Source organism: Diadema antillarum, unplaced genomic scaffold (assembly GCF_040938485.1).
Source record: "Diadema antillarum isolate AM-2024a unplaced genomic scaffold, OU_Dant_1.0 scf00000180, whole genome shotgun sequence".
In the NCBI taxonomy this organism is placed as follows: domain Eukaryota; kingdom Metazoa; phylum Echinodermata; class Echinoidea; order Diadematoida; family Diadematidae; genus Diadema; species Diadema antillarum.
In genome coordinates this window covers 1,826,298-1,841,586 of record NW_027271069.1, presented here as the reverse complement: position 1 = coordinate 1,841,586, position 15,289 = coordinate 1,826,298, and the positions used below count along the sequence as shown (strand labels likewise).

The window sequence follows — 15,289 nt, the reverse complement described above, 5'->3', positions numbered from 1 at the left end:
GAATTTGAGGACATCCGTAACATCTGCATAGTAGCAGTCGATATTGTTCTCACGGCAAAACTGGTACCATTTTTAATGTAGATATTGTATTGCGCCTTGGTGGAATCTCTCCAAGAAGCAGCCATGATGTTAATGATGTCCCTCGAAATTCCTTGGTGCTCTAGTGGTGTGCACATAGCCTGCAACAAATAAGATCAAGAGTTGCATGTAAGGGATGTGGTGTGTTCAAATTTGGGAGTGTTAGGAGTGTCTTGCTCCTGTGAAGCAACATAGGTTTCCCAATTGTCATTTCTCGCAAGAGGGGAAACCATGCTTGACTGGGCCAGTTGGGTACAATGATTATTCCATCTGCATTATCCTCCCTTATTTTTTGCAGGCATTTTGCAATCAGACAAAATGGGGGAAATGCGTAGAATTTCAATCCATTCCAATTGAGAGTGAATGCATCGACTGACACTGCTTCTGGGTCAGGTAACCATGAAACATAATTCTGTACTTGCTTATTCAGTCTAGATGCGAATAAATCAATTTCAGGTTCTCCAAATCTAGCAGTGATGGATTGAAAAATGTCCCTGTCAAGCATCCATTCTGTCCTGTCATCAAACTTTCTAGACAAGCGATCTGCTTCTTCGTTTAGTTTGCCTGGTAAATGTGATGCCGTTATCCACACATTGTGATCAATACACCACATCCAAATGTCTCTCGTAATGTTATTACATTCCACTGATTTCATTCCTCCCATGTTGTTTATGTAGGAAACTGCAGTGGTGTTATCCGTGCGGATGAGAATGTGCTCATCGTTAGCTCTACTACATAGTGATTGCAGCCCAAATTTTACGGCTAGTAGTTCAAGATAATTTATCTTACTGTCTTTGACATATCTTAACTCTTCTTCATTCCACCTACCCCCTGTGGAATTGTGTAGGTCAGTGGCACCCCAACCACTACCACTTGCGTCTGTACGAATTTCAACAGACGGATTGGGTCTTCTTAGTGGCATGAATGCCGACTGGACATTGGAAACCCACCAATTGAGTTCTTGTTTAGATTCATGTGATAACGACATTCTCCTGTCAAAGTGACCTCTGTGCAATCTTAAGGCAACAACTTTCTCTTTCTCTGTGGCCCTATAAAACAAAGGCCCATACTGGACTGCTGGCGAGGCTGCCACCAGCTTTCCGATCACTTTGGCAACTTGCCTAATTGTAGTGCTCGAGCTTAATCTGAGCTCTGAGCAGAGCATCTTAATTTCATGCATTTTTGCCTCTGGCAATCGAAGAGTCATGTCTTCCGAGTTCAAGATAAAGCCCAAAAATTGGATCACTTTTTGTGGCTGTAGTACAGACTTGTCTGGGTGTACTAGAAATCCTAGGCTTTCGAAGCCCTGAGTGACTGCTTTAACAGAGTTCTTTGTCTGTTCTACTGTGTCCCCAATAATGAGTGTATCATCTAGATAACAAACCACAGTGTGGCCTTGCTGCCTTAACATTGCCAAGAGAGGTTTCAACAATTTCGTGAATAATCGAGGAGCAGTGCTCAAGCCATTAGGCAGGGCCTTATATTGCCAATACTGGCCTTCCCAAATAAATTTGAAGAATTTTCTGTGAGATGGGTGGATTGGGACTGCATAATATGCATCCTGGAGGTCGACTGATGCCATGTAGGCATTTCTTGACAAGAGCTGTGAGGCAGTATGGATATTTTCCATTTTGAAATGTTGGTAAGGTAAATACTTATTCAGATCTGTTAAATCTAGTATGAGGCGTGTACCTCCATTTTTCTTAGGTCTTGAGAAAATATTAGAGACAAAGTCTCCTGTTTCTCTGGAGCATTTTTCAATGACCCCCTTTTCAGACAGTTTATTAATCTCAATAGATAGAGCTCTTCTATCAGTTTCAGAAAGCCTGTAGCTTCTTGGGGGTTTGTTTCTGGATGGTGGCAACGTGGCCGCAAATTCTAGTTTGTAACCATTTATGACCTCTAAAATAGATGGGTCAGATGTAACAGCTCGCCAATTATCCTGAAAGGCATACAGTCGACCTCCAACTTTGGGAGAATCATGTGGGGTTTCTAGAGTTATTTCATCTCTCACCTCTGTAAGGCTTAGCGTTTCCGTTGTGTGTGAGGCGCTGGAGGCAGTGGCTTCTTGTTGCCTTGTGCTTGGCTCTGGCGGTACTGCCTCGGGTTCCGCTCTAAAAAAGGCCGGTCACCAGTACCAGAAAAAGGCCGAGTCGCAGTGGCAGGGGCACGAGATCTGGACCAGCCTGCTTCCTTGTAGCTTCGGTGGGTAGCACTAGCGAACCCCGGCGAGGGCCTAAATCCCCTGTAGGGATGTGGGCTTGAGTAGCTCTTTCTTTGTCCCTTCATCACCCCTGACGTAACTTTCTGTTCTTCCATAAGGTCCTTAACCTTCTTGCTGAGGTTGTCGCCAAACAGTAGTTTGTTGGTAGTACCAACCATATTCTCTGGCTTGCACAGCCTGGCACATCTTGAGTCTAGGTCTGGTTTGATTAGCTCACGTCGTAAGCAATTCAACTCAAAAGAAGAACTGCAAAGTAGGGCCAGCGCATCTTGTTGTGGGTCCGTGATGTTGCCCGATGGAAGTGAACGGACAAAGGCATTAATGCCCTTTGTCATTGATTTCTGAATTTTTTGTAGTTTCAAGTCTCTTGACTTTGTATGTGTCGGAAGATTGTCCCAAATGAAGGGGTTCACTTTTGGGGAATCCATAGCTTGGCAGTTACTGGGCAGAGCATATTTAGCTGCTGTCTCCTCTAGTGCTTTGTTTTCCAGTTGATGTGTGAGCAAATATGTAGCTGACTGAGCAATTTCTTCCTCTATCGGTTCCCCGATATCTGCGTTCACTGCGAACTTCGCCGCAATATGTGGAACTTCGTCTGGCATGATTGGGTAGCATTCCTCGTCATCCGCGATTGAATGCGTTTGCCCCATACCGGCGCCCGTGTATTCACAATGCTCGCCACTGTATGGCTGCTGTGTACTCGTATGTGAATACGTATCATCGGTAGTGTGTGCAGCCCGTGGCTGCGGTGTAACTGCAGACGTATGCAATACTCCTGTAGAGTTTGCAGTACGATTTTCCGCCGGTAATCGCTGAATAACTGACTCCAGCAAGTCTTCCAATTTACTCAGTCTAGTGTTCACATCGGAGCTTGTCGATGACTGGGTTTTTGCCGGATTTGTAGGTTTGCTCTTCTTTACTTGCGCTGTGCGCTGAGCAGGTTTCGATTTCCCGCCATCTTGTGTAGCCGTAGGGGCACACAGCTCTGTGAGCTTCCCCTGTGCGGCGGCTGGTTGTCCGCCCGTGGCGGCGTGTGAAGCTGCCGTGGGCTCACGTGGAGCGGCAGCGCGAAATTTCTCTTTCACCGAGATCGGCGAAACCGATGAATCCATGATTTGATACTCGAAACTGCTTTCGATGCTCGAAAACTGTTTTGTCTGCCCAATAGCAGGGTACAGTTCTAGTGTCTTGGAGCAATTTTACCCCAAAACACATTCACTAGATGGGCAAAATCCGAAGAAAAATGCCAGAAAAAACGGAGGGATAAAATCCTCCGTCCGAATCTCAGCATGCACGATGACGTATTGGTTCTACTGCGCATGCACACATGGCGGGCTCTCTCCTGACGTAATATCTCACGAGTATTACGCAATAGAATTCATCTTACCCGGCAAAATGTTAAAAGTTGCTCCCACGAAAATTCCCACTTTTACAGTATTACTTTCTTCTATGAGCACTTATCTCTTTTACAGGTATCATGACTTTATACAATGCATTCAAACATAAGCAGCCCAGCCTGTAAATGCATAGGGGTAAATAACATACTACTTTTAGCTCAAGTTTACATTGTCCACTCTGTAATTCAAATGTCACTATCATTAGATTGAGATTCATCCGTACATTTCCTATTCCATGCAGTGCCACCCAAGTGCCACCGAATCGCATCCGTGCGATCCAGGAAGCCAAGGACGAGGACAAGTCGTCTGACCTGGGCAACTCGCTGCCCCAGTCGCCCAACACCGTGGTCACGCCGGTGGTCAGCGACTCCGAGTCGCACCACAGCACGGCCGACTCCCACTACAGTGCCTCGGACCTCCACCAGTCCAGCGGCAGCAACAGCCTGGTCTGCATACGGCAGGGATCGGAGGATGCCAGGTAAGAGAGGGAGGATGGAGGAAGAAGAGGAGGTTGGAGGTGGAGGAGGAGGAGGAGGTGGTGGAGGAGGGGGAGGAGAAGGAGGAGGAGGAGGAGTTGGACGGGGAGAAGGAGGAGGAGGAGTTGGAGGGCGAGGAGTTGTTGGAGAAGGAGGAGGAGTTGGAGGGGGAGGAGTTGTTGGAGAAGGAGGAGGAGGAAGAGTTGGAGGGGGAGGAGTTGTTGGAGAAAGAGGAGGAGGAGGAGTTGGAGGGGGAGGAGGAGTTGGAGGGGGAGGAGGAGTTGGAGGGGGAGGAGTAGTTGGAGGGGGAGGAGTAGTTGGATAAGGAGGAGGAGGAGTTGGAAAAGGAGTTGTAGAGGGAGTAGGAGTTGTTGGGGGGGGGAGGGTGGAGGAAGAAGAGGAAGTAGGAGGAAGAGGAGGAGGAGAAGGATATGGAGGAAGAGGAGTGGGAGGAGGAGGAGGAGGAAGAACAGGAGGTGGAGGAAGAGCAGGAGGAGAAGGGAGGAGGAGGATGATTATAAAGTGAGGAGGAAGTTGGAGGAGGAGAAACAGACAGACAATATGCAGTTAAAACGGAGAGATAGAGAGATTGACAGGTTGATTGATGATGGATGGAAAGATGAATGGATTGATGAAGAAAGAGATCAATCTTTAAGCAAGACTTTCTTGGCCCTCAGAATGTTATTACTGTGTATCAGTATGTCTATGGAATTAGGCAGCTGTGAGAGAAATAGAAAAAGATGATATTGGAAAACTGATTGTTGTGTTTCTATCTCTTTATTTTAGTGATAACCTGCGAGGCATGCAACTCTCTCTCTGTGGTGGCCTTAAGGAAGATGAAGATACAATACCCATGGGTGAGTGTCAAAAGTCAAAGGTCAAAGATCAAATTGCACGTGTTATAATGAGACATCCCTGGATAGTCCCACACAATGTTTCTCATGTCAGCATAATGAAATATGTGTGTCTTTATTGATGAAGGATCATGGTTAGGTATGCTTGCACTTGCAGCATAATGGACATTGCTAATATGATGTGAGTGTGCAGTAGATTTAATTGAGTCTGCATTGATGTTTGGTTCATTAGCATTCACACAGTGCACAAGGAATGAAAACAAATAGAAAACCCATCACTCTCGCCCATCAGATCCAGTTGAAAGGACAAACTTTCGATATTATTATTTCTCCTCGATGAATTTCAGATGAATTTCAGAAGCACCTGATAACGTACGAGGAGTTCTGCAAGGACCCCACCATTCTGTCCAACCCCAAGCTGGTGCTGCGCATGAACAACAAGTTCTTTAACTGGCAGATGGCAGGACCAGTCATCGTATCTCTGCTTGCCTTCCAAAAACCCCTTCCGGAGGTGAGTTCGTGAAATGTTATAATGATGCAAAATAGGAAAGAAAGATAGAAAGGGAGAAAGAGAGAGCGTGTGTGTTACCAGGATTGGTATGGACTAGTTGATATGGTGTGCTCCTGTTAGAATGAACACAGTTATAACGAAATTCCGGTTACAACGAAATCAAAATTTAGGCCGCACCATTATTGGCTCTATGTTTTTTATTGTTTATCTACTTATGAAATTTAGCCCAAACCCACTCAGCCTCACTTTGGGGGTTAAGCATTCCATAGTTACCTTATGCACACAATCCTGACTTACGAACTCAGACCTGTGTGTCATTTGTATAATGAGAGATTGACAACCTTCTCAAGTGTGTTTCCAGTGAAGATATTACAGAGCACTTTCCTCAATATTCCATTATCCCTTCAATTCCTTTCTAACATATTACTTGATGTATTTTTCTCGGCGCTGCCTCTCCGTGTCCACCTTTCAGGAGGTAGCCACAAATATCATGAAGGAGCAGATGCCGAAGGGGAAGAGAAGCCTGGCCTCCTGGCTGTGGGGTAGCACCCCCAAACCCACTACACCAAAGAAGGTGAGTACCGGAAGGGGATTAGCTGTAGCCCCTCTTCAGAACAAAACATGAGAAAGTCAAACAAGACAAGATAATATAGTCCCTATTTTGGCTCCATATCAGAGCAATTACCCCCCCCCCCCCCCCCCCCCCCCCCCAACCGGCTAAATACTGGTTAGTGATAAGGTTAGAGTTAAGAATAGGGTTAGGGATAGGTTTAGGGTCAGGGGAAGGGTTCAGGAAAATTGTTAAGGGGTTAACTGCCCTAGAACTTTTTGGTTTATCACAAAACATAAGATGCCGAGACATAAAACAGTAGCAATATGGAATATAAGAATGCAACATGAAGATATGGGACAAGATAGCAAAATAGTGCAAAATACAAGTAATGCAGTGTTATCAGTACGGTAGTTTGACTTGATGTGAAAGGAAAATCCAGAGAACGAAAATGAAAAAGATCAAAAGGGTCCCTCAGAGGAGATGGTAAATTACCCAATATACTTTTATTGTGGAGTTATTATCTGTGTGAAAATGCTGTAATTTCTACTTTTTACAAGACATGTTAGAGCCCTGTGATAAAAAAATTCTGGCAATGATATGGCTTAACTTAGTTCATTGGTCCTTACACACTTGGAAAGAAAAGTAAATGTACAATTCACTCCCCCCCCCCCCCCCCCAAAAAAAAAAAAAAAAGGAAAGAGATGATGAATTTAGGAATTGATGAATGATTGGTAAGAAGATTAATAGATTTATAGGTATATGACTAAATGAAGAGATGAGACTTTCCCCTTATAATCATTGATTCAAATTTACCAGAGTTAAAGGGACTGTACAGTACTGGTTGAGGTGGGGATTTTTGTTTTGAACATTCCTAAGTGAGATAATGAGAAACCTCGTATGAAATATGAAAGAGCATGTAATTTTAAGAAGGATTCATTGTTTATTTGATGAAAATTGGTTTTCAAATGGCTGAGATATCCAAAAAAGTGATAATAATAAAAGGCGACAGGCCACAACTTTATTAGGATCTCTTTGTTTCACCTTGTTTTTGGATATCTCAGCCATTTCAAAACCGATTTTCGTCAAATAAACTTTTGATACCCCTTAGAATTGCATGCTCTTTGACATCTCACAGAGTGGTTTCTGAATATCCCGCAAAACATTAAAAGCTAAATCCTCACCTCGACCAGAACTGTACACACCCTTTAAGCAGTGATATTTCAAAATACTACCACCAATGGTTCATTGTGAATGGAAACATTTTTGATGAAACATGCTTTTTATATTCCATTTATTTTGATCCAGGAGCAGTCATTGGGAGCAATGGATGACATAATTCAGACTGAAGACGATGACAGGTACATATGTAGTCAAAATCTGATTTTGTCTTCTATCTTCTTTTTTTTCAGCTTTATAACCTCTTGATATCTCTTCATATGTCTGCATGTGATGCAAATCCAAACCCATAGAATGAGGTTACAGTTGCACTTATTATGAAGTTGAGAAAGATTTTCTAATTGAGGCCAACCTGGTTATTTGCCAAGAAGATGGAAAAATCCTGCATTATTTGGCCACTGTCACCTTTTTCTTCCTGCAGTTCAGCTTCGCATCATCTGTATCGATATGTTTTTTGCACCCAGACCCTTATGACAGAGTTACATTGTAGATGGAAAGTGTAACCATGATTAGAACAGTGTTAACGTTTGGCAAAGTCATACTGGATGTTGGCAGCTTTCATTTTATCCCTTCTATTTCACTTTCACATTCCCGGCCAGGTTACAGAAATACTCGGTGGAGTCGGGAAACAACTCGGCAGACGAGCTGGAAGCCCCGCCCAGTCCTGACAAGCCGTCGTTGAGGCGACGGACGGGGACAGAGAGGTACCGCAAGATCATCAGGCTGTCTTCTGAACAACTGGTGAGTGAGGAAGAGGAGCTTTTGTTTGCTTTTCGAAAGCATCAGGGAGTGGTTAAGGGTGTGTGTGTCTGTGTATCTGTGTGTGGGTATGTGTGTGTGTTGGGGTGAACATGTGTTGCCATTGTGTTTGATCCATTATCTTTGTTTTAATCCCATAAGTTCTCTACCTGCAATGCACAGCCATACTGCTTTATTTTAAATGCTGCTACGCAAACAAATGGTTCCTTTTTTTTTAGTGTATATCATACAGTTGTAGAGCTACTTTTCTCCATATTATTTACGAGACATACATTTTCCAGGTTTTCAATTCACCTGTAAGCTCTCAGATTGGACATCCAGGAATGCATAGTAACATTCAGGAATGAATAGTAATGCTGAAGCTCCACCTTACAAATTGAAATACGATGTCTCCTTCTGTTTTGATCTAAATAGTGTAATTTTTGAGGAGTGTCAAGTTTCTGTGATTGTTTGTATGCTTTATGGCTTGCATTGACTGTCTTTTTTGTTCTCACCCTGACATTACCTGCCCGTATTATTCTCATATAAACTTAAAACAAATAAGCTATCCCAAGAGAATACCATCTAGATAGCTGCATAATTGCACTTCAGTCTTGTTTGAGATGATGGTATGGATCGTTTGAACTATTCAAAGTGTAGCTGGCTTTGTTAATTTTATGCATAAATAGCCAAGCGTTGTTTCTATTCTTAGAGGCAAGGTTATGAATTGGCTAGTGATACTGCCCACAACAGAACATGTTCGTTGCCCTCTGGCACTTTTTATTCCCCTCTCTTCAATTTCCTTTACTGTTAATGCCATATATTTAGAAAGTCTTAATTATTTGTGAATCAGAACTTCCCAACAAGTTCGCGAGTGGTTAGATTCGCAGTTGTGAAGTACAGTTCTGAATGGAGAAATGTATGTGTGCACATCACAGTTATATCGGGACCAGAGTTAATATCTTTGCATGTTTAGAAATTTGCGAATGGCACCCTACTCGTGAAATTCATGAAAATAAAAATCTGGTGAAGTATTTGGCGTATTATACAGAATCTTTGATGCAAGTCTTACATTAATTTTCTAAGCTATTATCATCGATGGCCCTCCTCATCCTTCCATTTTTTTTTCTTCTTCTTCTTCAGGAGAGTCTCAACCTCCAGCCAGGTCCCAATGAGATCCGCTACTCCGTCACCACTCGCTATCAGGGCACGTCAGTCTGTGAGTCCACCATCTACCTCTGGAGCCACTGTGACAAGATCATCATCTCAGACATTGACGGCACCATCACAAAGTAAGTCTGGATTCAGGTGCATTGTGCCATTTGTAGAGATATACAGCTGAAAAGTCATCTGTGTACGGCAATGTATGTTTAATGAGGCATGTATTTGCACCGTGAAATCATATGCACAACTGTACGTAGAGAAGGCATTGTAGACCTCAACATCTGAATGAATGTTTTGATGTTGATCAACCAGAATGCATGTTGAATGTTGCGCAATCAAAATTTGAATTCGGAACACTCATCTCCGCCTCCTCCTGCCCAAGGAAAGATTTTGCTATATGTGGTACTTGAGGCATCCAGTTCTTTGCATAATTGCCCCTTGCTGCATGCAATAGTCTCTGATATAATGTGTATATTGTTCTGTGCACCATGTATAATTTGCCAGTGATAGATTTTTTTTTCTTTGAATTTTTATTGATCAGATGAAAGGGTTGAAACATCAGAGCAAGATTCAAATGATGAAGAAAAAAAAAGAATACAAAGATTAACAGATTTTGATACAAAAATTTTACTCTACAGAGACTGGGCTAATGATGACAAACAAACAAGCAGAATCAGAATGCATAGTCCTTTTTCTGTTACTTCCTCTTTATGGAGTATTTTGTGAAACATACACAGTGCGGCCATAATGAAATACATTTTTGTTTCTCATCCCAGGTCGGACGTCTTTGGCCAGATCCTGCCTGTTCTCGGGAAGGACTGGACCCACATCGGTGTGGCGCAGCTCTACTCCAACATCAAGCACAACAGCTACAACTTCCTCTACTTGTCCTCGCGGGCCATCGGTCAGGCCCGCTTGACCAAGGGCTACCTCAACAGCATCCAGCAGGACAAGGCTTCCCTGCCGGACGGGCCGCTGCTCCTCAACCCTAGCTCACTCTTCCAGGCTTTCCATAGGTAGGGGGGAAGACATTCCTTGTCTTGTCTGCATTTTGTGTTCTTTGTGTGTAGTATTTCCCTTCTATTGTGCTCCATAACATCTATCACACCTCCTTCCCACATTTGTTATAATTTTTTTTTGTTGGTATTTTCTCCTCTTACATAATTATAATAGTTTACACAATACTGGTATGTTACAGCTGTTATACTTTAGGTATATGCCCTCTGGGGTATAATAGATGCGTAGCAGTATCGATATCTTCAGCATTTCTTTCATGTATTTATGAAGTCATTATTTTTAACCCGTTGAAGACGAGTCTTAAATATACTCGGGCAGGGGTCTATGGGAAATGCGTGTTGTAGCAAAATCAGTCCGTCCTCAACGGGTTAAGTAAATGCTCTGTAGGATCAGTAATCAGTCTGTGCCAATCCACAAGTGGTATTTTTCTTCTTGTACTTGTGGCGTGCTAAAGTTTGATAGCTGCCTTTAAATACTTTTGATTATGCTCCAACCAGCCTTTGCATACATTCTCATTTTGTACCTTATAGACTGATATGAGATATGATGTAACTGATATGTATATCTTTATAGTAAATAGGTAGAGTAAAATATCTGTTGTGATAGTTTTAATAGATTGCATCATGTGATTGTGGAAAAACTTCCGTATAGTAGACGGTCGTGCCACTATACCGAACGCTTACAGCACGCCTACGCTTTATCTACGCAGAGATTCGCGCACTGCTGCAGCCAGGGATGTAGTAGGACAAGGCCAAGCATTTCAACATATGCGCGCGTAGAGCACTGGATGCACGAATGTAACAGTTTAGTATACGCAAGGTCTGCTCTGCAACATGCACACGCGGCTATGCGCTACGTAAACAAGGTTACAGTTAACTCTGTGTGCAAGAAATCGCAGTAGGCCTAAGGTGAGTCTAATGTTAGATCTAGGGCCTAGACCTAGGGAAATTCATGTCGATTGGGGGAGCTATTTACTACAATGATTAGGGCATGCTCTACAGATCTTTAGTACTGGACTCCATGGAACTTTGAATGCTAAATTATCCCTTGTGTAGTTCGGCCGAGGTGAAACAAAACAGCACTCGGGATAATTTAGTATTTGTTGTAATACAATCCAGTATAGTGCATCGTAGAGCATGCCCACTTTGTATAATATGGTTTGCATACATTGCCTTTGTGGTCCTACAATGTATTGTATGATGTTCAATTGATGGTTTGAAGCGTGGTTTAAATGTTATTTTTTTATTCTGAAATGTAATTATAAATGTTCAATTTCTATCATTTCGTATTAGCACTCAGAGCCATATGGGTAGAGGGTATTGAATATCAAATGTATTGCATTGTATTGTCTTGTCTTGTCTTGTCTTGTCTTGTCTTGTCTTGTCTTGTCTTGTCTTGTCTTGTCTTGTCTTGTCTTGTCTTGTCTTGTCTAGTAGTAATGGTCAGGAGATCTCATAGTTTGTCTTTCTGTCTCCTGATGTCCATACAGTGAGGTCATCATACGCAAACCCGAGGAGTTCAAGATCAAGTGTCTGAAGGACATCGAATCCCTCTTCCCAGAAAGTATAAAGCCATTTTACGCTGGCTTTGGCAACAGGATCAATGTAAGGGCTTATCACACTTGTATACCATGAAAACACCTGTAATAGTGCTTCATAGTCACATACCTTATGTAAAATGGCCCTCCCTGCCATCATACAAAAAAAAAGAAGAAAAAAAGAAAAGAAAATATGCATCATGAAACATACTTTGTGTGGTATTGGATGCATTTGCTGTATATTTGTGCATCTTTAAAGTTCATTTTTTCATAACTTGTTTGTGCACAGAGTTTAAGGTTTTTCTGTTCATCTTAGAATATATCTTTTGTATTAGAAATTATGGCAAGCTGTATCTTACAGTAGTGTAGTTTCAATTCAGTATCAGTTTGATTTTATGTCTGCATTTTTTTCCATGTAAATTATCATAATTTGTAGCACATGTGCAGTGTATTTTAATCAAAATGTGCATGAGAAATTTAGATTTAAAGCAAAAACAATGGAATCATAGCAGGAGAAGAATTATCATTTGTTTTTTTGCCTTCTCAATTATAGGATACGTGGGCATACCGAGCTGTTGGCATTCCCGTGTCGCGGATCTTCACCATCAATCCGCAGGGTAAAGTCACCCACGAGATGACGCGAACATTCCAATCATCGTAAGTACAATTGTATCTATCACCCGACCACTCTAGACCTATAACCTCATATTTCCATCAATATTTGCATTGCTGGAATTGACAAGGATTTTTTCCGCACGTCTCTTTTGAAGCTGAAGATTTAAAAGATATCTGCAGCATGTAGATTCATTTGCATGGATCAGTTGACAGATTTACAGAAAAAAAATTAATATCCTGTTCAATACTGTAAAAGTGGATATTTTCGCGCGACTAATTTTTCACGCTTGGCCGGGTAAGAAGGGTTTCGCGTGTTTTTAATTCCGTGGAATCAAGACATCACTCTCAGGAACATATGGCAAGCAAAAATATTCGCGTGCTTTTATTTTCACGCTAGTTTCTGTTTGCGCAAAATGCGTGAAAATGTCAACACCGCGAAAATTTCCACTTTTACAGTAGTTGGCCAGTCCCTGCATGTTATTGAGGTGAGATGATAATGGCATGATGGCTCTCAGTACATGTCAGCATGGTAACTAGGCTATTGCAGTGCACAAGGCATTAGCATGATTGGTGCTACATTTCTAGTGGCTTTTTATTCAAGTGATGGACCAGCACTTTAGAATTGCAGTGCATGAATTTCGATTTAATTCACAAGATCATTGTGATATGATGGTATCTTCCAAATGGAGCAGCCGCCCCTTGTGCTGAGAAAGCAGCTGTGTTAAAGAATGGAGGAATAATTATCAAGCCAAAATGTCTTTAGGCAATTAGTAACATTTCATATTGTACTTTATGTAAGAATGCAAAAAGCATGATAAATTTTCTTGAAATTTATTTATGGTTTAACCATCCCAGGAAGTGCTAGCATATACCTGCAAAGGGAAAAGACTTTCACTGGAGAAGAAAGTCTCTATCATACATTTTCTTTCTTTGTCTTGATTGTTGTGCAGCTACCCAAAGATGAAGGACCTGGTAGACCATGTGTTCCCGCCTCTCAGCCGGCGCACCAGCATGGCCCTCGAGGCACCGGCCGAGTTCAGCGCCTTCACCTACTGGCGTAACCCCCTCCCAAACCTTGCCCCAGACGACGACCTCCTCAAGGAGACCTCACCCTGAAGGTGGACCAGGGGGTGGGTGGAGGAACCGAAGGAGCTCATTAGCAGCTGATGATTGGCCAGTCTTCTTTAATCCTTTCAATCTCGATCCAACTCGTGCTGCCCATTGGAAAGGAAATTTCCTGAAATGATTCACAATCCAAAAGCTTGATTGTTCAATGGGTTAAGAGAAGAACCGATCAACGGCTGCCATGCACAAATCAGTCGGCCAGTCTGGCCGTCCACTTTCAATCCTGATCTGAAATGAAAGGAGGTGGAAGGCACCTGGGAAGGAGTCTGCTGCCCTCCGCGCCAAACTGTGATGGTGAAATAAGACGCGGAGATTGCTGATGACCCCCATCGCTCTGGGGGCAACTTACAGCGATAGGGTCTGGAAAGAAAAGAGCCTGAAAACTTCAACAACTCTGTCTGTGAGACCCGTAATGAGGGCATTGTTGCAGTCCGGTTGCTGCTATGCGCACCAGTGGGACAATGGACCACAGAAAGTTCTTTGAAGTCGTCTGTGTATTCAAGCCTGAAGACTCGTGTGATGGCGATTACGCATCGTGCCTTTGTTTGTGCGATGCGAGCTGTGCCCCGTCGACGTTGCAGAATGGTGGAAAGGGCAGAATTCATGCGAGGGAGCTCAGTTTTATGACATCATGCAGTGAGCAGCTTTGCGTCGCCGCTGACCGACCCCGCCTCACCTTTCTCTCTCAGACTTTGCGTCGAGAACGGCAATCCAGAGATGAAAGTTCTAATATCTCGCATCACCACCACTGCAAAAATAATGCTGTTTGTCGATGGAGATTGATTTCATCTTTTGCTGCTGACCAGAGTGCCTGCTATGCTCTATCAACGATTCACGTTACGCTCGCAACTTACCGGGTAAAGTGAGCTTGTAAACTACATTATGTATGTGCTCATTAATGCTCACCAGTAAACGTGCAGAGCAAACATGTGGAATTTGGCATTGCTTTCTATATACGGTACAAGTGTTGTATTATGATATATCCATCTGAACTTGTTGGAAGCTGATACTCATGTGCTGCAGTCTAATTGGAAACAAAATGTAATCCCTCCCTTCAGAGTTGCCGTTAGCTTGTCGCATTGCTCGTTTGCAATCACTGACCGCTGCAATCATAAGAAGCAGAAGGCAATAAGTGTTCTACTCTTGAGTTTTGGTATAAATGTTTGTAAGTCAGTGATGCTATGGCCTTTGAAGGCTGTGTTCGCTTTATTAGGGAGCATTGTCAGTACGTTGTATGCTAGCATCATTGAGCCAACGCGTTATTTGCCTGTCTGTGTGTATGGCTGAGAAATTGGGCAGCTGCTTCATTTGAAGCTGACAGCTCTGCAGAGAGTGACCTGTTGGGGTGATGAACATATTCATAGCTTTGCAGGATTAAAGCAATATGTGCTGTAGTCACTGGACAGTAATGACACACACAAAAAAACACACACTCCAAACAGAGATAAAGAAATGTTTTAATGGAATTTGTTGTGCAATCGCAGCTTTAAAGGAGGAATGACTCCAAAGAGAAAGTTGTTATGATCAAGTGTTGTCGTATGAAAGCAGCAGATCAAACTCGGACTATCTCTGATCTGTGTCATTGCTGTTAGTCTTACGAATGTTTGCTTGCTTTTTCACTTGGGTATATACACTGTATGTGTATATTACCGATATTTTCTAGAGAAAGTACACAAACTTAGCGTGAGCCTCTCGAGACATGCACTGTACTTCCTTTGTTAAAAGGTCATGTCGTGGAGAAGATATGGAAAAAGTGCTGCTACCACACACTGTCAATTACATTCTATGAATGTCAGCAGTCTTAGGATGATGTATGCGCTTTGC

The 15,289-nt window shown here is 42.7% G+C and overlaps 1 protein-coding gene across 1 annotated transcript in view; it reads left to right on the top strand.

The window, feature by feature from the left end:
• The window catches only part of LOC139723013 (phosphatidate phosphatase LPIN2-like), a 49,951-nt gene extending 34,662 nt beyond the window's left edge, over nucleotides 1-15,289 (top strand). The window contains exons 8-18 of the mRNA XM_071634290.1: nucleotides 3,941-4,177; nucleotides 4,962-5,032; nucleotides 5,377-5,540; nucleotides 6,013-6,114; nucleotides 7,399-7,451; nucleotides 7,869-8,010; nucleotides 9,151-9,299; nucleotides 9,948-10,187; nucleotides 11,678-11,792; nucleotides 12,279-12,382; nucleotides 13,291-15,289. Of these exons, the coding sequence (XP_071490391.1) occupies nucleotides 3,941-4,177; nucleotides 4,962-5,032; nucleotides 5,377-5,540; nucleotides 6,013-6,114; nucleotides 7,399-7,451; nucleotides 7,869-8,010; nucleotides 9,151-9,299; nucleotides 9,948-10,187; nucleotides 11,678-11,792; nucleotides 12,279-12,382; nucleotides 13,291-13,456 (1,543 nt within the window). The 3' untranslated portion in view covers nucleotides 13,457-15,289. The remainder of the gene's footprint in view (nucleotides 1-3,940; nucleotides 4,178-4,961; nucleotides 5,033-5,376; nucleotides 5,541-6,012; nucleotides 6,115-7,398; nucleotides 7,452-7,868; nucleotides 8,011-9,150; nucleotides 9,300-9,947; nucleotides 10,188-11,677; nucleotides 11,793-12,278; nucleotides 12,383-13,290) is intronic.